Raw genomic sequence first — 18,862 nt, forward strand, 5'->3', positions numbered from 1 at the left:
GTGACTATCTCTAACTATGATGCAAATCAGCAGCTTACATAACAGGGTTTTGACGCATACTGTTATTGAAGGCCCACGTCGTTATAAAGTTTTGCCGTCATCAAGAAACAAATCTTTCACAATTATTTGTTCCAAAATAAGGATGAGACTGCTCCGGTGAATCCCAAGCAGAGCGCTGAGTGTTTCTGCACAAACGTGTTCCTCCCCCGGACAACAGACAGGACAGCTGAGGCTGAGATCTAAACATGAAGATGACTTATGGGCCAGAATAATGAAGAAGAAAACGAGCGTGACTGTCAATTGCTTTCGGCATGGGTGTGTGTGTTTGTGGGTGTGTGTGTACGTGTGCGTGTGTGCACGTGTGTGTGTGTGTGTGTGTGTGTGGTGCGCATGTATGTTGTGTGCATCTGTGTGTGGGTGAGCTGTAGAGAGTGATGAGAGGCATACTTTTCTGTGTGTGTGTCGTGTGTGTGTGTGTGTGTGTGCGTGCGTGTGTGTGTGTGTTGTGCTTGCACGTATCTGGCCGTCTGTGTGTTGGTGAGCTATAGAGAGTGATGAGATTCATGCTTGTCTGTGTGTGTGTGTGACTGATGAGTGATGAGTGGCGCGCGTGTGTGTAGTGTGTGTGTGTGTGTGTGTGTGTGGCGGGACCCCACTGTGAGCCTAATTAAAAGGCGTTGGGAGCAGAGGGGCCCCTGGCCCGGCATCGGGCCGGCACCCAGCGTTGCACACTTCATGTCTCCTGCACTCCGGCTCCAGCCCTCCACCTTTGATTAACGCCCAGCACTAATACCCCACCTCTCCTCCTCCTAATGCAGCGCACATGGGACCCTTCTGGGGGGGGGGGTCGGGAGAGGGAGAGAGAGACTAGATGGATATGGAGAGGTGAGAGAGAGAGAGAGGGAGAGAGGAGAGAGAGAGAGAGAGAGAGAGAGAGAGAGAGAGAGAGTAGATGGATATGGAGAGAGAGGGAGAGAGAGGGAGAGAGTAGAGAGAGAGAGAGAGAGAGCGAGAGAGAGAGAGAGAGAGAGAGAGAGAGAGAGAGAGAGAGAGAGAGTGCAACGTGATTAAGGTGCTATCAGCTACCAGTTCACAGCTTTAAGTGGCCAATTGAATTGTAAGAAGTCATGCATTTGCAATCACTGTCATTTGGGGGTATCTATCTATATGTATCTGTCTGTCTAACTGTCTATCTGTCTGTCTGTCTGTCTGTCTATCTCTCTGTCTGTCTGTCCCTTTGTCCGTCTATCTATCATATACCATACTCAGGACACACAACATTGTCTACTCTGAAGTGAACCCTTAGTCACTAACCAGATTAATAACAGATTACTTGAATATCTATCCGAAAATACGTAAATGGTAGGAGAATATTGGGATTGTAAAAACCCCACAAATTGATGGTATTCTTCAAAAATATCTACTTCTACAAACCGACAGTTTCAAGTCCTGTAGAAAATGTTGCCCATGACATCCACAACACACACACACACACACACACACACACACACACACGCGCCAAGTATGTGCGTGTGAAAACAAAAGCCAGCACTTGGACACATGGGGGGAGAGGAGGGGGGAGGCTGCAAGGCATGCCAAAAAAAACAACAACACAAAAACATACACTCTCACCCACTGTGGCCAATCGGTGTAATCCCAAATGATGCAAACCGGCTATTATACACCCAGCGAGTATCATTAAGATTTGGCCGGCGTCGCCGTGCACCAGAGAGAGGGGCTTCAACAGCTTCCTGAAAACACTCTTAAGGCACCCCGGGATGACACACACGTCTCCAGGCCTCTCCAAGGTCGGCTCTTGACGGCCGTCGCGGCCGCGGCCGTCGTCCTTGTTCGCGTGCCTTTTCTCGTTTCGCCCGTAATCCCTCTATTCCCGGGGAAACGGCGCCGCAAACCCATCTGCAGGCGGTAATTAGTCCCCGTCTCCGGCCACTCTGGAGCCTTTTAGGACGGCGCCGGTGGGGGCGCGAGGCGTGCACAGGAGCCGTAGACGGCGATAACCTCAAGGACAGCGGGCACAAGGGGGGGGGGGGGGATGGGATGAACGGGCCAGAAGGAGATCCGGAAGGCAGAATGGAGCCTGCTTAGTACGTGTTTTAATTAGAATGGGTTTTCAAGGAGATTTGAAGAGATCTGCGTTGGTTGTTGGCCAGGATTACCGTACCGGCGTACTACAGGACCGGTGTGTTCTGTGCCCGACTTGTAACTTTGTCAAAGGACATCTTCGAAAAAGACTTTGGCGCGGGGATCGGGGATTTTGCCGTTGGCGAGACAAATCTGGGAAGACGTTAAATATGTTATGCCCTATACTAAATTACGTTGCTTCTAACATGACCTCCCGATGGCTGAGAAATAAGTAGAAATCACAGCCAGAGGGCTCCTCTATTGCTCATTTTAAATGCTGATCTTATTGATTAATCATCAGATTTAATTCTGATGAATGTGACATTGGAGGCGTAGCATGAAAATCCAGACGATACGGGGACCTTGGCAAGGGAAGAAGAAACCCAACTTTGTGAGACGCACAAACACGCGCTGACACACACACACACACACACACACTGGCCGCATACCCTTCCACTTTCCCTCACACAGCGAACTGTCAGCTCTCATTTCAACATTGCGTGGTGCCACGTCCTCTTCATTAACTCCTACGGAACCCCATGCCACCCACCACACCCCCCCCCCACCCCCCCGCCCCCACCCCCACCCCCACTCCCACCCCCTCCCCTTTCCAGTCCCCCCCAAATCTTTTGTTACGGTGCATGGAAGCCCAGATGATGCCCTGCTTGGGTCGTCCATCAACCCCCCTTCTCCAACCCCCCCACCGCCAGACCCCTGCCTTGGGACTACACCGCCCAAACCCCCCTGCCCACCCTGTGCCCCCCCCCCCCCCCCACCCCCACCCCTCCCTCCCCTCCCACCACCCAAGGCATACATATTTACCAAGAGCGGGTGGACCCTAGGGTTGCATAAAAATACCCCAAAAATATGTGGTCAAGGGAGGTGGGGCTTCCGGGGAAATCTAAATTTTCCACACCCCATGTATCCCCCTTTTCTTTGGCCAATATTTAAAAGGGATGATAATAAAGAGGGCCCAGATTCCCCCACAGTAATTGTCCCCCGGGGGCCCCCCAGCTAATTAAAGGGCTGCCCCTTCCAATGAACACAGATCACTTAGGGGCTGGGATAGCAAACAGCGGTGTGTTTGTTCCTTTAGAGATGAACAAAAAGGGGTCCTTAAGGTTTGTTTAGTTCTTTAGAGGTTGAACACTCTTGGGTGGAAGGGTCGTGTCTTTAGATCATGGCAAAATTGGATTGAGGAGAAATGTTGCATCTTATACGGCGTCAACGTCGGACAAAAAAGTAAATTTTTTTGTTCATTTTTCTTTCAGTATTCATTCTCCGGTTTTGTTTTCATGGAGAAAGCCAATTACTTTAGAAACTTTCTAAAGGCTAAATGTGTTTAAGTGAGAGGTAAGGAAACAAACCCTAATCACCAGTACGAAGCAAGTGAACACTGCAACACATTTTAGTCTAGGAAGAAATCTAATTTAAAACTTTTTTAACGATTACAGCTCAAAATACTTTATAAACCCACATTCCGATTAATTTTAATCCATTCCTCCTAAATCCTTAAAATAGCAATGAAAATAAAAATGGTGAAACTTGATATAATATCATCACTCCATAATGTTACAATTCCTTGATTCTATGGTATACAATAGATCAACTTTTTGTTGTCTAAAACGTTGACAAGCAGAACATGGAACATGGAAACTTAATTTTTAATTTACTATAAACATCATGGTTATGTCCATATTTTTTATTCAATATGTATCAGAAATAATAACACACACAAACACATGCACACACACACACACACACACACACACAGACACACACACACACACACACACACACACACACACACACACACACACACACACACACACACACACAGACAGACAGACAGACAGACATTCTGTTGGCTCCCATCCGATAATATGTGGGAACTTGCCATGCTAGTGTATCTGTGAGTCGTCTGCGATGATGGCGTTGCTACCCTGAGCTCAGAGAGGTGATGGTGCATCAAATCTTAACAAGGCCTTTCATAATGACCCCAATCAAATGCGGGGTGGCTTAACGAGAGAACACGCTCTGCATTTGCCTGCTTGCTTTTGTATGCAAATCAGTGTGTGTGTGTGTGCGTGTGTGTCTGCATGTGTGTGTGTGTGTGTGTGTGTGTGTGTGCAGGGCTTGGTGATGGGGGCTGGAGGGTGGAGGTTGGTGACAGGGTTGAGAGTGGGGGACTCCTCAGGGTGGGCTCAAGAAGGTCCTCAAAGCTTTGTGCTGTGATTTGTTTTACCAAAATGTACGTGTATGTGTGTGTGTGTGTGTGTGTGTGTGTGTGTGTGTGTGTGGGCATGTGTGTGTGTGTGTGTGGGCATGTGTGTGTGCGCGCCCATGTGTGTGTTCATACGGGCATTCATCTGAGCTTTGAGTGTTTTTTCGAAACTTGAGGAGAGGTGTGGCCAGAGACCTCCTTAAGAGTTTTCGGACTGAAACTTTGGACTGAATGTGCAGCGGAATGGAAGCGATGGCAGAGGCCCACTTTCTCTGAAGTCTCGTTTCACGTTTCCACCTCCAGTTTGTATAGAACATCCAGTCTGACGAGAGGCCTGCTGCGAAGGGCCATCCACTGCCTCATACGAAAACATGGAAGCAATCACCAGGACAGCTGTTGTCACCATTCAAAGGACAACATTTCCATCAGGGCCTCTTCCAACATCCACGCCTGCCCTTTCAGCCACCAACTATTCTAGGAGGGGACGCTTTTGTTGTTGTTCTTCCAGCCGTACACACCCTACAGTCCACAGACACATCTTGATCCAAGCCCCACCATTAGAGGAAGAGCTTTGTGTTGAATTGCAGTTTTGCTTTGTATTCCGGCGGGCTATTGATTCTATCGGTAGCGTCATGGACAATAAACTCCTGTATCGCCCAGGACTCCACAAAAAAAAGTACCACATTGAGGCGGAAGACAGAAGTGCGAGTACACACGCCACGCGCACGCGCACGCACACACACAAACACACGGGTCACTGTAAAACCGACACCGGTGTCCCTGTGATCTCTGCTCAAGTCTCCACACTGGCTGTAGACAGAGAACCACCCCATTATACAGGCCTCTGTCACTTCCTGAGACGCCACATATTACAGTCCCCCCTGAGAGCTAATGGCTTCAGCCTGGAAGATGTGAGGGCACGCCGAGGGCCAGAGCTCTGGTGTTTGTGTGTGTGTGTGTGTGTGTGTGTGTGTGTGTGGGGGGGGGGGGGGGGGCAGGGGGGGGAGAGGCAGCATCAGGAGAGCAACATGGGCCAGCAGGACATGCAGAAAAAAAAAGGCCTGCGTCTTGCTGGCCTAATTGCCTTTGAAAATGCCATTGACTCGAGTTTATGGAGGAGGCGTTGGTGTGTGTGTGTGTGTGTGTGTGTGTGTGTGTGTGTGTGTGCTGTGTGTGTGTGTGTGTGTGTGGAGGATGGAAGGGGGAGATCTGGCAAAGGGGACAGGAGGGTTCCCCTTTGAGAGGCTTTTGTTAAGCTGGGGTCTGGGTTGTTTTAAAGTCACACATGCATGCGGGAGCATACACACACACACACACACACACACACACACACACACACACACACACACACAGTCACTATGCCATACGCTTTAGGGGTAGGAGATTGCTAAATGGCAATCTTCCGGGGGTGGGCAAACATGGAGAGCGAGAGAGAGAGAGCGAGAGAGCGAGAGAGAGAGCGAGAGAGAGAGAGAGAGAGAGAGAGAGAGAGAGAGAGAGAGAGAGGAGGAAGTAAGACCTGTGGGTGGCAATTTCGGCAGCTTATTAAGTCTGAACGGAACACGGTTGGACATGAAGTTTTGCTTGGCTCCAGTTGAAACTGCCAAAGTGCTGTTGAGAGCTAAAGACATCAGCGGAGGCTGCTTAATAAACTTTAATCCAAGAACCCTCTCTCGTCACACATCATGTCTCATGTGCCGTGCACTGTGTTTCCTCATTTAAAAGGAAAATGAGACACACTTGCGTCCTGGTCCGGGCTGCGGCGCGCCGGCTCCTGCCTTATCTTAACACCCACTGTGTTTTCGCAACCAATTTTATGGGGCCTGACCACCGAGGACACAGTTAACCAAGCAGGGGCCCGCATTTCTGGGGCCCCCTTGGTGAAGATGAATGGACGGGGGGGGGGGGGGGGGGGGCCTCAATGAAGAGGGACGCGTCCACAATGGGCCCGTCTTGTTGTGCTTGTCTGTTAATCATTTGCAGAGCCCCTCTGACTTTAATAAAGCCAAGCATCAAAGAGTATAAAAGAACAATTTGGGCTGGCCCAGCTGTGAATGGCGAACCCATCAGGGCCGCACAATAGCTCAGTCACGGCTGCCATAATTCAGCGTGTGATCTCGGGACACGCCCCCCTTCTCGCTCCCCACATCTTTGTTAAACTGGGCGCCCGTCAGGCCCCGCCTATCACTTACCTTCTCCTCCAGCCCTTCCTCCTCCAGCCCGTCCTCGTGGGGCCAGATGGCAAAATCCATAATGCAGGGACCCAACCCCAAGCCCCCCCCCCCCCCGCCCCGACGTTACTCTCACAACTGCTCATTATTGGTCAGCCTCCAACCCCCACTCCCTGCCCCGCCCCCCCCCCCCTACACGGCTAATTACGCTCAGCTTTGTCGGGCGGGCGTGCGATGGCTTTGCGAATGGGGAGGCGGTGCCAGCACCTGGGGTGGCTACCTGTTGGGCGGCGCCTGACTCATCGGGCCCCCGTGGACCGCATCGGAGGGCCCAGCTGGCCCCGGGGGCAGTTAGGACGGGGGAGGGGGAGGGGGAGGGTGATGGAGCTGCTGGTGCGTGGTGGGGCGGGTTTGTTTTAGGTGTGACACATTGGAGCTGGTTTTTTTTGCAGATACATAAGCAGGGGATGGGGATGGGAGGGGGGGGGGGGGGGGGGGGGTGGGAGGGCGGGGGGGTGATATGCATAAACAAATGCCTCCCTCGTCGTGCTCTGAGAGTCTCAGTGTGTCCACAGGAATCGCCCGACGTGGCTTTAGTCTTCCCCTGCTCGGTGGTTTTTATTTAGGTGTGTGTGTGACTTCCACTTCCATCTCAGAGGTCAGCGCAGAGCTACAGTTGAGCTTGACGGCTTTTGCTTTCAAGGCCTATATAAGTCTATATATATATGCGTGTGAGTGAGTGATACTGAACTCTGTAAACTGAACGGGCGTCATAGCTGTGTGTATACGCTCAATATACAGTACAACGGTTGGGAACCAATCAGATCGCTTGATTTAGGCCCCCCGTTTTATAAATATATATAGACTTGACCCCTATATATATATATATATATATATATATATATGTGTGTGTGTGTGTGTTTATGCATTGTTTTTTATCATAAGTAAGCCATTACTGTCGATATACGACAAGATACGGTACAATCAACTGTCGGCAGGTAAACCAACCGTTTTCCCGAGCGTGTTATTTCTCTGTGTAATTGCCACTCGCCATCGATTTCTCACACCGCACACCTACGGAGAGGCAACGGCTATACTTTGAAGTTGGTGCGCACCACGGGCAGCCCAGCTGGAAAGCAATCAGAGTCCTCACCTCCTTCAGATATCAGGGCTGACAAATAACTCATCTTTTGCTTTTCTGTTCCAATCAATATGACACAGAGCCTTTCACACTTTTGCACCGCAACATTGTGTGTGTGTGCGTGCGTGTGTGCGCGTGCGTGTGTGTGCGTGTGTGCGTGTGTGTGTGTCTCTGTCTCTCTCTCTTTCAGTCTCTCTCCCTCGGTCACTGATTGCGGTAAACTCCAGTGTCTTGAAAGTCGGTGTGGATTGATTGTGGAGAAGGGCGGGCTGGCGCTCACTGGCCTTCCTGCATCAAAGGCCCGCCACGGTGGGGTTGAAAAGGGGTCACTTTTGCAGAACCACTTGAAAACAGGCAGAGGTGCACACATACACACACATATATATATATATATATATACACACACACACACACACACACACGTAGACTAGGAGAAAGGGGGAGTATACCCACACCCAAGGGAATCAGATCAGGGTCTGGGGAAATTTGCCGAAAACTGTGCCATTTTGATTTTTTGGGGGTGGGAGGAGGGGGAAAGAAAAAAAGATGGGAAATATAACAATTCTAATGCATATTTAAATAAGCACTTTGCATTCATCCGCATTTACCAGGGAAATGAAATATTAAGAAAAGAATGGGCTCAGGACGAAATTAATATGGATGTGTGTGCTTTCGGTGTATTCATGAGATGCAAATGTCCAATGGGGATGAATGACAGGCACCGACCGGGCCCTCCTTCCATGTCCACGGGGTCGTGGCTAATTGTGTCTTTGTTGTGCAATCAGCCAGAGTTTGCTTTGGGTTTTGGGGCGTCGGTCCCGGCAGTGAGTGTGTGAGCAGGGGTGCAGCGCAGCACTCTGTTTAACTTCCTCCAGCCGCGGGGGCCCCAACCATGTAACTTGAGGGCCCCCAGAGATCAGCTAATCCTCAGACTAAAAGCATATTGGCCCCTTCACTGCGCCATTTAGCCCGCGTCCCTATTTGACTAATCATACAGCTCTTGGATATCAGAAGAAGCCCTATTTAGATGCAGAGATGGTGATGCAATATGTATACGATCACAACACACTCCGGTATAATCGGGTGATTTGTGTAAACATATTATGGCATAAGTTTAGATGGCTTCAAAGAAAAAGTTGACACGGCTTCAAAGTAAACGTTGTATTATGATACAGCAATGGGTTGAACTGTCGACAACTGTTACTTTTTGGGAATCAAATATCAGCATTTTTGTTTTGAGCATTGATGCCGTGCAGGCAGGCAGAAGGCGTTTCAATATCGTTTTTTTTTTTGACTGGAGCCCTCTGAAGACTACTTTGCCCATTAACAATGTCGATCTGGTTGATTTTGGGCCCGGGATTCCGAAGCCTTTGAAGTCAGCTGTCAAGGCGTCGGGATGAATCGGGAAGGAAACCAGCTCCAGGGTGTTTCCAGGAGAGGAAGTTTGTGAGGCCTAATTGGACACAGCACCCCAGCGCGATGCAGATGATCACTCTCCTCAGAAGGGTCCGGTCTCTCTCTCTCTCTCTCTCTAAAGGGATCACCATACTCAACGTAGTCCACGGTTCGGAAAACACCAATTATCGCCTCTTTGGCATATGGGCAGCCATACGCACCTCCCCGCAAACTCTGCCGTCGGACGGTGCCAAGTGCCGGTGCTGGGCATGTGCCACAGCGCTGTTTGGTTGTCAAAAACACTTCCAATTACTGGCAACTCTCCCCCACCCCCCCCCCCCCCCCCTCCTACCCTCCGGTGGAAGCAGAGGAGGGAGCGCTCTCGCCAGGAGGACCAGAACCGTTGGGCCGATCGACCGTACACCTGCAGCCTCCATGGGGGGTCCCTGGCCCCCCCCCCCGACCGCCATGGCCCTACTCCCTCCAGCTGGAGTTCTGTATGTGTGTGTGTGTGTGTGTGTGGGAGGTCCGTGTGTGTGTGTGTGTGTGTGTGTGTGTGTGTGTGTGTGCGCGTCTGTGCCGCCTGTCTCTCCCTCCCTCCCGAACCCGATGGTTGCTAGAGGATGGGTGGGTGATTATGGACCGACAGTGGGCTGGGTGCTGGGGGTTGGGGGGGTGGGTGGGTGGGGGGTCCCCCTCAGTGGGGCCAGGGGGCTCCCATCCGCCGGCAGATGTTCCAGCCCTCAGCCCCTCGTGATGGGCTGTCTACCCAGCGGCCCGTCACTGTCCTAGCCCACGGCACCAGTGCCCCCCCCCCCGCCCCCCCTCCCCGGTGCCGGCCATCTGAGCGCAGGTGATCCCTGTGCCAGTGTCCACCGCAGCGTGCTGTTCAGTGGGACTCAGACATCAACCGCGGCTGACCACGGCTGACTCTGCCCTGGAGGTGCAGCTGGGGAACGGGGGCGGGGGGGGGTTGCGGAGGGGAGCGGCCATGGTGCTCATACGTGATGTGGTGATGTGGTTGTCATCGCTGTCGGTCGAGGCTGCTGTATGCCAACACCGCTTGGCCCCATGTGTTGTGTTTGGGGCTAGGGGGTGGGATCGTTGGATTGTTGTTGTTTTTTCTCGCTGTGCTCTTATTCAGGTCAGAGGTTTTTTTTTGTGCAAAACGAAATATACACACCCATAGAATAAAAGCATGGAAGTCGCGGACCACGTATTCACCCTGAGGCGGGTCACAGAATAAGTTTAATGAATGTCATATTTTTCTCTGGTTCTGCAACACCGATTCACTATTAAAGATGCAGAGGAGATATTATTTTATTTTTTAAAGGAGATCCGTTTAATGTTAATATCGCAAGGAGATATTAGGAAGGGAGATAGGAGGAATAAATTAGGTTCTGCACTGAATTATTCTAATATAAGAAATGTTTTGACACAACCGCATAGACTGTAAAGATTTCACTGGTTAATTGGGCACAACGAAGAACGTCAGCTGGTTCTCCATTCCTCCGCGGTGCAGAGATTTTTTAAACTAATATCTTTGGTATGGGTATGCCTGATGAGCACCAAAACCCAGTCAAAGGCTGCCCTGGGGTTGAACACCTAAAGTCAGTTATTTGAGAACTTTCTCAACAGTCTGACACGACCGTTGACCAGCGCAGTCTAATGCTCTTTGTTCAGTAGCAAATCAAATCCATGGGGAAATGACGATTATACTTAGGTGTGCACAATCGAAAGAAGGACATTTTCCTCAGACAATGGACAATTCATGGAGCAATGGCGGCTTAGTGCAATCAAGTGCAAGTTGGACAGAACGCTTCAGGCTGTTTTGAAGGATAACTCTCCAGCAAGAAAACAAATGTTGATACTTAATTGTTCTTTCCAATTGGTGTGTTGACAAGGGCCAACGTTTAAAACGCAGAGAAAAGGAGTGGGACAGTTTAAATGTTTTGTGAGTTTATGACAAATTTGTCATTGTTATCTGGTCGTGTCACAGCTGTGTCTTCTTTGCCCGATAAAACAGATCCATCATAACATTATTTGACATGAATGGTACATGAATGGATACAACATGATTAATAATAAAATGTTAAGGGAACAATGAGTTCCACTTTACATCACATATTCAGTTATCCAAATCAGAATAAAATAGTATAATGGTACAAATGGTTCAAATGAATAGCTCTAATAAATAAGTATTCAAAGGTTAATTCAAATAATAGGCCTACAATGAGGGAGGAGCCAAGCCAAAAGGGAATGCATTTAAAGCCTGAGGCCTACAACTCTACTATAATAAGTTTACTAGCAACAAAGGTCACGCAATGTATGACAGTAATGACCTGTAAGCATCCATCAGAGCATTTAAACTAGCAACTAGCATCACATTGGCATCAGCTACAAAATCACATTGAAATGGCTCATCCCTTAGGCCCTGATGTTAATGGAACTGCATGAAATTTGGTTACCAAGCTTGAAAAGGAACATTTAACTGTCGGAAACAACACTTACGCAGGCGTGATTAACATATTTTTATAAAGATATTATGCTCTGAAAAATATCCAAAGATTCAGCACAAAAAACTGAACGTGAGCAGGAATAAATTACACAAGGTAGTACATGATTTTCTCCAGGCTTATTGCTGCTATGTCCACAATACATTGCTGCTACAAACAGTATTTACAACTTGTTAATGATGCTTTATCAACACTTAATAATGCTGCAATTCATGATTAGTATGCTGTTCAGTAAAGTTCAGTGCTTTGTGTGACCTCAAAAAAAGTGAGGACTAACAATGCCTGACTACTTGTTAACTTATTGTTACCTGGTACTGCTGCAATGGTCCTTGACGTGTTTCCAGCCTTTATATTTAATTTAGAAATGCTTGGTAAGGCAAAGATAGTTCTCACTTTAGATACACTCACACAAAAGACTTCAGTAATGCTTTCTAACCTGCGGACCTAATCATGAATTGTAGCATTATTCATTATTCAGCGCCCTGGGAGAGTTATAATCAAAATAATCAACAAAGCAAAACCTCACAGATAAATTAATCAAATGTATGCCTCTCATGTACCCCAACGTTGATACCTGTATACCTGATAACTGTATGTATGAGTGTCTATCCCCCCCCCCCCCCCCCCACCCAAATGAATGTATACGTGTTTTTCATGATGCATATGTCAAATGTGTTAAATGTCTGATGTCATGTGTGTAAATGTCTAGGTGTTTTGGATTATGTATCTGTGTGCCACAGATGTGTGGAATGTTTGTCTGTCAGAAAAGCCTGGCGAAAAATGTATGAACTTATGAATGTCTGTGAAAAATAATTTCCCCAAGGGGACATCTAATAAACGAACTAACTTTAGTTTTAAATCATGAACTAACACTTTTTAAATGTTTTTATGAACCATTATCTTAATATGTGATTAATGATTTATATGATTAATATATAACAATTCATATATTATGATTACTATTAAGAATTTGTGTCTGAAAAATGCTCTATAAGTGAGGAATTTACTTTTTTACTGCCGTTTTTGCGTTTTTGCATTCGTTAATGCTTAAATGTTGCAGTATTTCTAAAATGCTACAAAGTTGATTGCAAACAAGCTAGGCAAATATTTCAGCTTGAAAACACTTCAAACCAATGCAAAGACACAATATAGAATTTATTGACAAATTATGAAAAAAACATGTTTCGCTAACTTAGCCTAGAGTAAATCAAACACTTTATTTAGAGCCACGGTTGAATAATGTTGTGTTAAGCTTGTGTTCATCCAGAACACAAGCTGAGAGTGATTACCCAGTTTATTACACAGAGTTACGAGTGGCTGAAGAGGACTCTGCGCCAGTCTCGCAATCATCTCTGGATAACCATGCACGTCTTTGTGGTGGCTCTTCAGGACTGGTCCTCATTATGGATTATTCTTCATGACAGGCATAAACACAAATCACACTGGCCAGGCCCTGCACAATTGCGCCAACTTTGCTACCACAGGAATCATGATCAAGTTGTTATCGCTTGGTTTGAACCGCTATGTAATTACTGGCCGACGGTTATTGTTATTTCAGAGTTTCTCAAACTTGCTTCAGTTTTACTTTGATTTTATCTTGTCGAATGGGAGTCATTTGTTGATGAGAATCTTGCCATGACCAGTGTGAGTGTGTGAATGTGTGTTTGTGTGGGTGTGTTGAACACCTTTGACAAGCAACACTTCCAACAGTGAAGAAGTGTGCTGAATTTGCATCTCTTTATCTATGCACACCCCCCCCCCCCCCAAATCCCCCACAAAGATATCTGACTGTTTATTGACTCTTGCAATCACACTGTCTTCTAAGTGATCAGGGCTTATTCTAAAAGTAACAAACAACCTTGCTGCGACGGGCCAATCTATTTGAAAAGGTCTCACTTAAAGAACTACGCAGGTGCACTGCGTTCCCTTAACTACAACTTAAATGTGTCTTCTTAAGAACAAACACACAGATGGCCTTTCTGTCAGACTCCTAGACAACTTGTGCTGAGATGTGATGAGATAATGACCGTGCATTATCCATCGTCAGTCTAGCACAAGGGGGTCCCATACCTCCACGCTCTTCCCATAGTGAACGCCCATTAGCTCCGTGCGTGTGCCTATAGCTGGCATGGGATGCCCCATGAATAGAGGACCCCTCAAAATGAGAGTGGACTCCATTGGAAAAGAGACCAGGGGAGGACGGAGGACCTGGGAAGGATGAGGGAGGGAGAGGGAGGGAGGGAGGGCGGAACGGAGGTCGTCACGGCGACTTTGTTCAAGGGGACAGCTCCCATTGTGGAGGCGGCCGGCCGGCTTCCTGATGGGCTGGGCCGGGCTAATGGGACACACACTGGGGCTGTCAGTGGGACGTCCCGGCACCACACTCTCCCCCGTCCTGCCTTGGGGGGGGGGGGGGCGTGCGATGTGTGTGTCGGTACGGGGGCATGCAGACAATAGCTAACCATATGTATGCTTTAGGCTCATCAGGAGGTAGGCAGGTCCATTGTTTTTGCATCGTTTAGTGTGTTTGTTTAAAGAAGGCGCTGAACACTAGGAGGTGGAGGTGGAGAAGACCACACGGCACACGTCCTGGTTAGACATTCAGATCTTTGCTGTTGAGAGAATTACCAAGTATGGTTTTTACGCGAATGCAACTGAACCTGTTTTAGAGGGAAAAGGTAGCAGTAGATACAGTACATGTACAGGGATCATGAAATAGTTTTTTCGGACAAGCTGTTTTTTCTGGCAAGATATGATGTTTGGGAAAGCAAACATCAAACATTCAGACATCAACAAACAGACATTCAGACATCAAGCCGAAAAAAAGATCATGTTTTGATACAGAGGCAAAGCCCGGTAGCCAGATCAGAGCCAATGTTTGTTTGCCTGACATCTGCCCGGTACTTCACATAGTGTGCCACTGTCATTCTGTGTGTTTGTGAATACTTATATTGAAGACCGTGGCTGGCAGCCCCCGCCACTATTTCTCTGGCCAACTCTGACCCCCCTGGGATGATTATTAATGTAATAATTAAACATTTATTGCCAACAGCACCTGCTCTATCCATCTTTATTTCGGTCTCTCTCTCCCATTCTCTCTCTCTTCTGGACCCCCCAGGGACCCCTCTGCAGAGAGAGAGAGAGAGAGAGAGAGAGAGAGAGAGAGAGAGAGAGAGGGAGGGAGAGGGAGGGGGAGGACAGGAGGAGCTAGGTGGGAGGGGTCTGAAAAAATGAGCAGCAAATCCGAAAGGAGTGGAACAGAATCCCGGATTCTTTCACACCGGCGAGAGGGTTTTTTTTTTGCATGGCTCTGAGTGGGAAGTGGTGTGAAGTTATGTGATTCCGAACAATAGCGCCCTGGGAGAGCAAGAGGCAGGCACAATCCGACACTGGGGAGGAGATCAAGGAACAGAATGACTGCAGATTCCTGCATCCTTTTAACACATTAAAGCAACTCATCCTTTCCTGTGATTTTTTTCAACCAAACACTCTGCTGGCTTTTCTTTTTTGGACGGGAGTTTACAGTCCTAACACATTGGAGAGATTTGGAGAGAGAGAGAGAGAGAGAGAGATACGCTTCTTTCTTTTCTTGAACTTTCCGCATCTTTCGGTCCAGTTCATTGGACCGCAGAGGACCGCAGTGAAGGAGTCATGCCTCAGAGGCGTTGAGTCGCTGAACCCGACACAGAATCTTTTTTTTTCAGGACACGGGAGAGCGTGCGAACAGTGAAGTGTGAGAAACAGATCGAAACAGAGGCGTTGGTAGAGGGGACCGAGGCTGCCTCTCTCCACCGGCTCCGCGTGGGGGAAAAGCCAGGCGGCAAGATGCTGCGCTATCTGCTGAAGACCCTGCTGCAGATGAACCTGTTCACAGACAGCCTGCGGGACCACAACGGCACCGACCCGTTCCTCAACGGCTCCATGCCGCTCTTCAACGGCTCCATGCTTGACTGGGGCAACTTCACGGGCTTCAACGGTAAGGGGCTTCCTCACCTCAACCTCCCCCCCCCCCCCCCCACCCCCCACACCCCACACTCCCCCCCCCCCCCCCCACCCCACACCCCCTTCCTACCCTACCAACAACCCCTCCATCACCCCCCCTACCCCATCAGCCACCCCCCACTCTTCTCCCTCTTTCTCCGGGTCATTCGGCTCCATGGACCTCCTTTGGTCTTCCATTGACTCGCGAGTTCCAATTGTGCGTCTTTGACAGGTTGTGGTCGGCGGGGCGCGTTGGGGTTTTTCTCTTTGAAAGGACTTGAGGCACTGAAACCAGGCAGGGAGGCGAGTCTTTTGTGATGGTAAAGCGGTGCGACCGGACCAAGCAGAAAGGAAAAAGGGGAGAGCTTATATTGAGTTGTCAAAAAGAGCCCAGTGCCTGTGATCTCTGCACGTGATGTGAGGGACCGTTTCAAATGCATCCTCCTCGGATCAGAGCGATGACCGATTGGAATTATTGTCAGTCTAAAGAAAAGTGTGTAATGTGGTTAGAGATGTATAGATAATATTTAAAAAATTAATAAAATAAAAAATGTTTAAGACACCTTCCACAACAAATAGGGAAGTCTGTAATTATTGGGTAAGCATGACCGAGGAGAGCCATGCCCCAGTCACACAACACAACACTTTAAAGTGGTGAATATAAAGTGATATGAAGGAGGTGCTGAGATGGAATTATTGGAAGAAACTCTTTTTTTTTATTATTATACTCACAAGCCAGTGACAGTGTGCTTTGTGCGAGTTCTGCTTCTGAGACATGAGGAGAATAACGCAACACAAGTTCCAGGAGTCACCACTCCAGAGTTACTGTGCTCAGCCGTCGCGCTGTGAGAAAGCCTCCTGCTGGGAGACGAGACGGAGAGCTTCCTCACATCTCCTGAACTTAACCACCGCCAGCGGGAGAGAGACAGAGAGAGAGAGAGAGAGAGAGAGAGAGAGAGAGAGAGAGAGAGAGAGAGAGAGAGAGGGAGGGGGAGAGAGAGACAGATGGAGAGAGAGTGAGAGAGAGAGGGAGAGAGAGAGAGATGGAGAGAGGAAGAGAGAGACTCTCACACAGTGAGAGTCTTCTTTCGTCATTTCATTGGCTCACATCTCAATCTGCCATTGAAAAACAAGCATGGAGAACCCTCCTGCCTTGCTCTAGATGTTTTAGAAAAGAGAGAAAAATCAACTGTCAAAGCTGTGTGTGTTTGTAGGATATACTGTTTATGTGTGTGTGTGTGTGTGTGTGGGGGGGGGGGGTGGGTCTGAAATGTTACAATAATGTGTGTGTTCATGTCTTTGAGTGTGAAGTATACTGTGTTAGTGTGTGTGTCCATTACCAGTGTGATGGGATGTCCCTGCTGTTCTTTGCTACTGAGAGTTGTAATGAGTGTATATGGGGTGTATATGTATATGCGTTGTATGTGTGTGTGTGTGTGTGTGTGTGCGTGTGATCATGCGTGTGTGTGTGGGAGTATGTGTATATGTGTGCTTGAGCATGTGTGTAGGTCTGTGTGTGTGATCATGTGTGTGTGGGTTTGTGTGTGATCATGCGTGTGTGTGTGTGTGTGTGTGTGTGTGTGAGCGTGCATGTTTATAGGGTGGAGTTAAGGCAGGGGATCACCTTGATGTGCTCTCTAATGAGCACCCTGGCTTTGTCTGCATGTCACCGCATACCAATGAAAGCTGTGGCTGCACGTGCACGTGCACGAGCACACACACACACATGCGCGCACGCACACACACACACACACACACGCACACGCACACGTGTACATGTATACGTAACGCAATCAGCAAAATGAATACGTTGGCGGGTGATGCTGATGTCCCCTTTTGTGAAGGCTAGAACTGTGCCTGGTCACTATTGTTCACCTCCTCTTTATCCTCACTTCCTATTGTCTCCGTCCACACCCCCCACCCACCCCCCCCACCCCCCCCACCGGCCCAGCCTTCTTCCTTCCCTCGTGTCTTTCTTCCTTTCATCGTTCCAACCCAGCAGCGCGCGCGGCCTGCCAGCGGCTCCCACCGCACCAGGCGGATGTCAAAAGAGTTCCTCGTTGGACGCCGCTGCCGCCGCCGCCGCCGCCGCCGCTGTGGTTTCCGCACCTTGTGTTCCGTACGTGGGCACGGAGTGCGAGCGCGAGCGCGGCTAATTGCCTTCCGGGGCGTGGAATGCCGCGTTGACGCTGCGGTGAGGGTTTCGAGTTATCTCTCGGTTTTTTGGCGCACATGCTCACACGCTGGGAGTCTGCGTGAGTGAGTTGAGCGCTGGGAGTGTGGTGTCGCTGTGTACGGAACGAGTTGTAATATTGTATCATTTTTTAGATTTGCCTACCCCCCCCCAACCCTAACCCTAACCCCCACACACACCCACACCTATACAGACACACACACACACACACACACCCACACCTACACAATCCCCCAATAAGTCGCTTATCACAGCGGAGGTGTGTGGCCGTTGCAATAAGGCGACGTTTACGGCCTCGCTCTTTCACACTTCCTACCATCCAGCGTGTCTTGCGTTCCCTCTCTCTCCTCTCTCTCTCTCTCTCTCTCTCTCTCTCTCTCTCTCTCTCTCTCTCTCTCTCTCTCTCTCTTTCTTTCTATCAGTCGCTCTCGCTTTCCATTCGCCTCTTATCGGCCTGCTCTAATGGAGTGCAGATTGCTTGTTCCCGTCGTCAGATCTATAGGGGGCTCGGCGAGAGTGTGAATGCGAGCGGAGACGAGGTCCAATTAATCTATTGAGGAGAATCTCACTCTCTCTCGGTGGAGTATCCGCTCCTGATTTAGAACCCGGGGCGGCGGACGTGCCTCCGCGCGCCTCGGCTTCATATTCTTCGAGACCACGTCCCTGGAGCTCCACCAGGTCTGAGGTAATCTCCACCACACGCCCCCCCCCCCCCCCCGATAACAACTGATAGCCCGCTATCGATAAAGTCGGGACGTGGGCGGGTCTTGAATGAGGGGCGGTCGAGGTGCCGCGGTAAAAAAAAAGAAATCCCCCCCGACGCGACCGCGCTGTCAATTGGCCGCGATCGATCCGTCGTTGGTTAAGGTGAGACAAAAGTATTGAGCCCGAGACTCTTTCACTCGACTCCCCGTCAATGAGTGATGTTGAAATTAGCCGAAGAATAGAACCAACAAATAAATACACGCTTGTTTATTGAGATAGAAAGGTCCACCTACGTTGGCGGCATTCGCGTTCGCAATCTTTAGGATTGGCGGTGGTGTTGTGAGTTCACGGCTGGATGCCGATACACACGGATTGCTAACCCTTGAGCAACTC

The 18,862-nt window shown here is 49.1% G+C and overlaps 1 protein-coding gene across 1 annotated transcript in view; it reads left to right on the forward strand.

Annotated features, from left to right (window-relative positions):
• Positions 1 to 15,414: 15,414 nt before the first annotated feature.
• The window catches only part of robo3 (roundabout, axon guidance receptor, homolog 3), a gene marked incomplete at both ends in the record, with an annotated part of 68,301 nt that continues 64,853 nt past the window's right edge, over positions 15,415 to 18,862 (forward strand). Inside the window, one exon of the mRNA XM_084474252.1 lies at positions 15,415 to 15,565. Within this exon, the coding sequence (XP_084330378.1) occupies positions 15,415 to 15,565 (151 nt within the window). The remainder of the gene's footprint in view (positions 15,566 to 18,862) is intronic.

This window comes from Micromesistius poutassou (assembly GCF_964030765.1).
Source record: "Micromesistius poutassou genome assembly, chromosome: 10".
Classification (NCBI taxonomy): domain Eukaryota; kingdom Metazoa; phylum Chordata; class Actinopteri; order Gadiformes; family Gadidae; genus Micromesistius; species Micromesistius poutassou.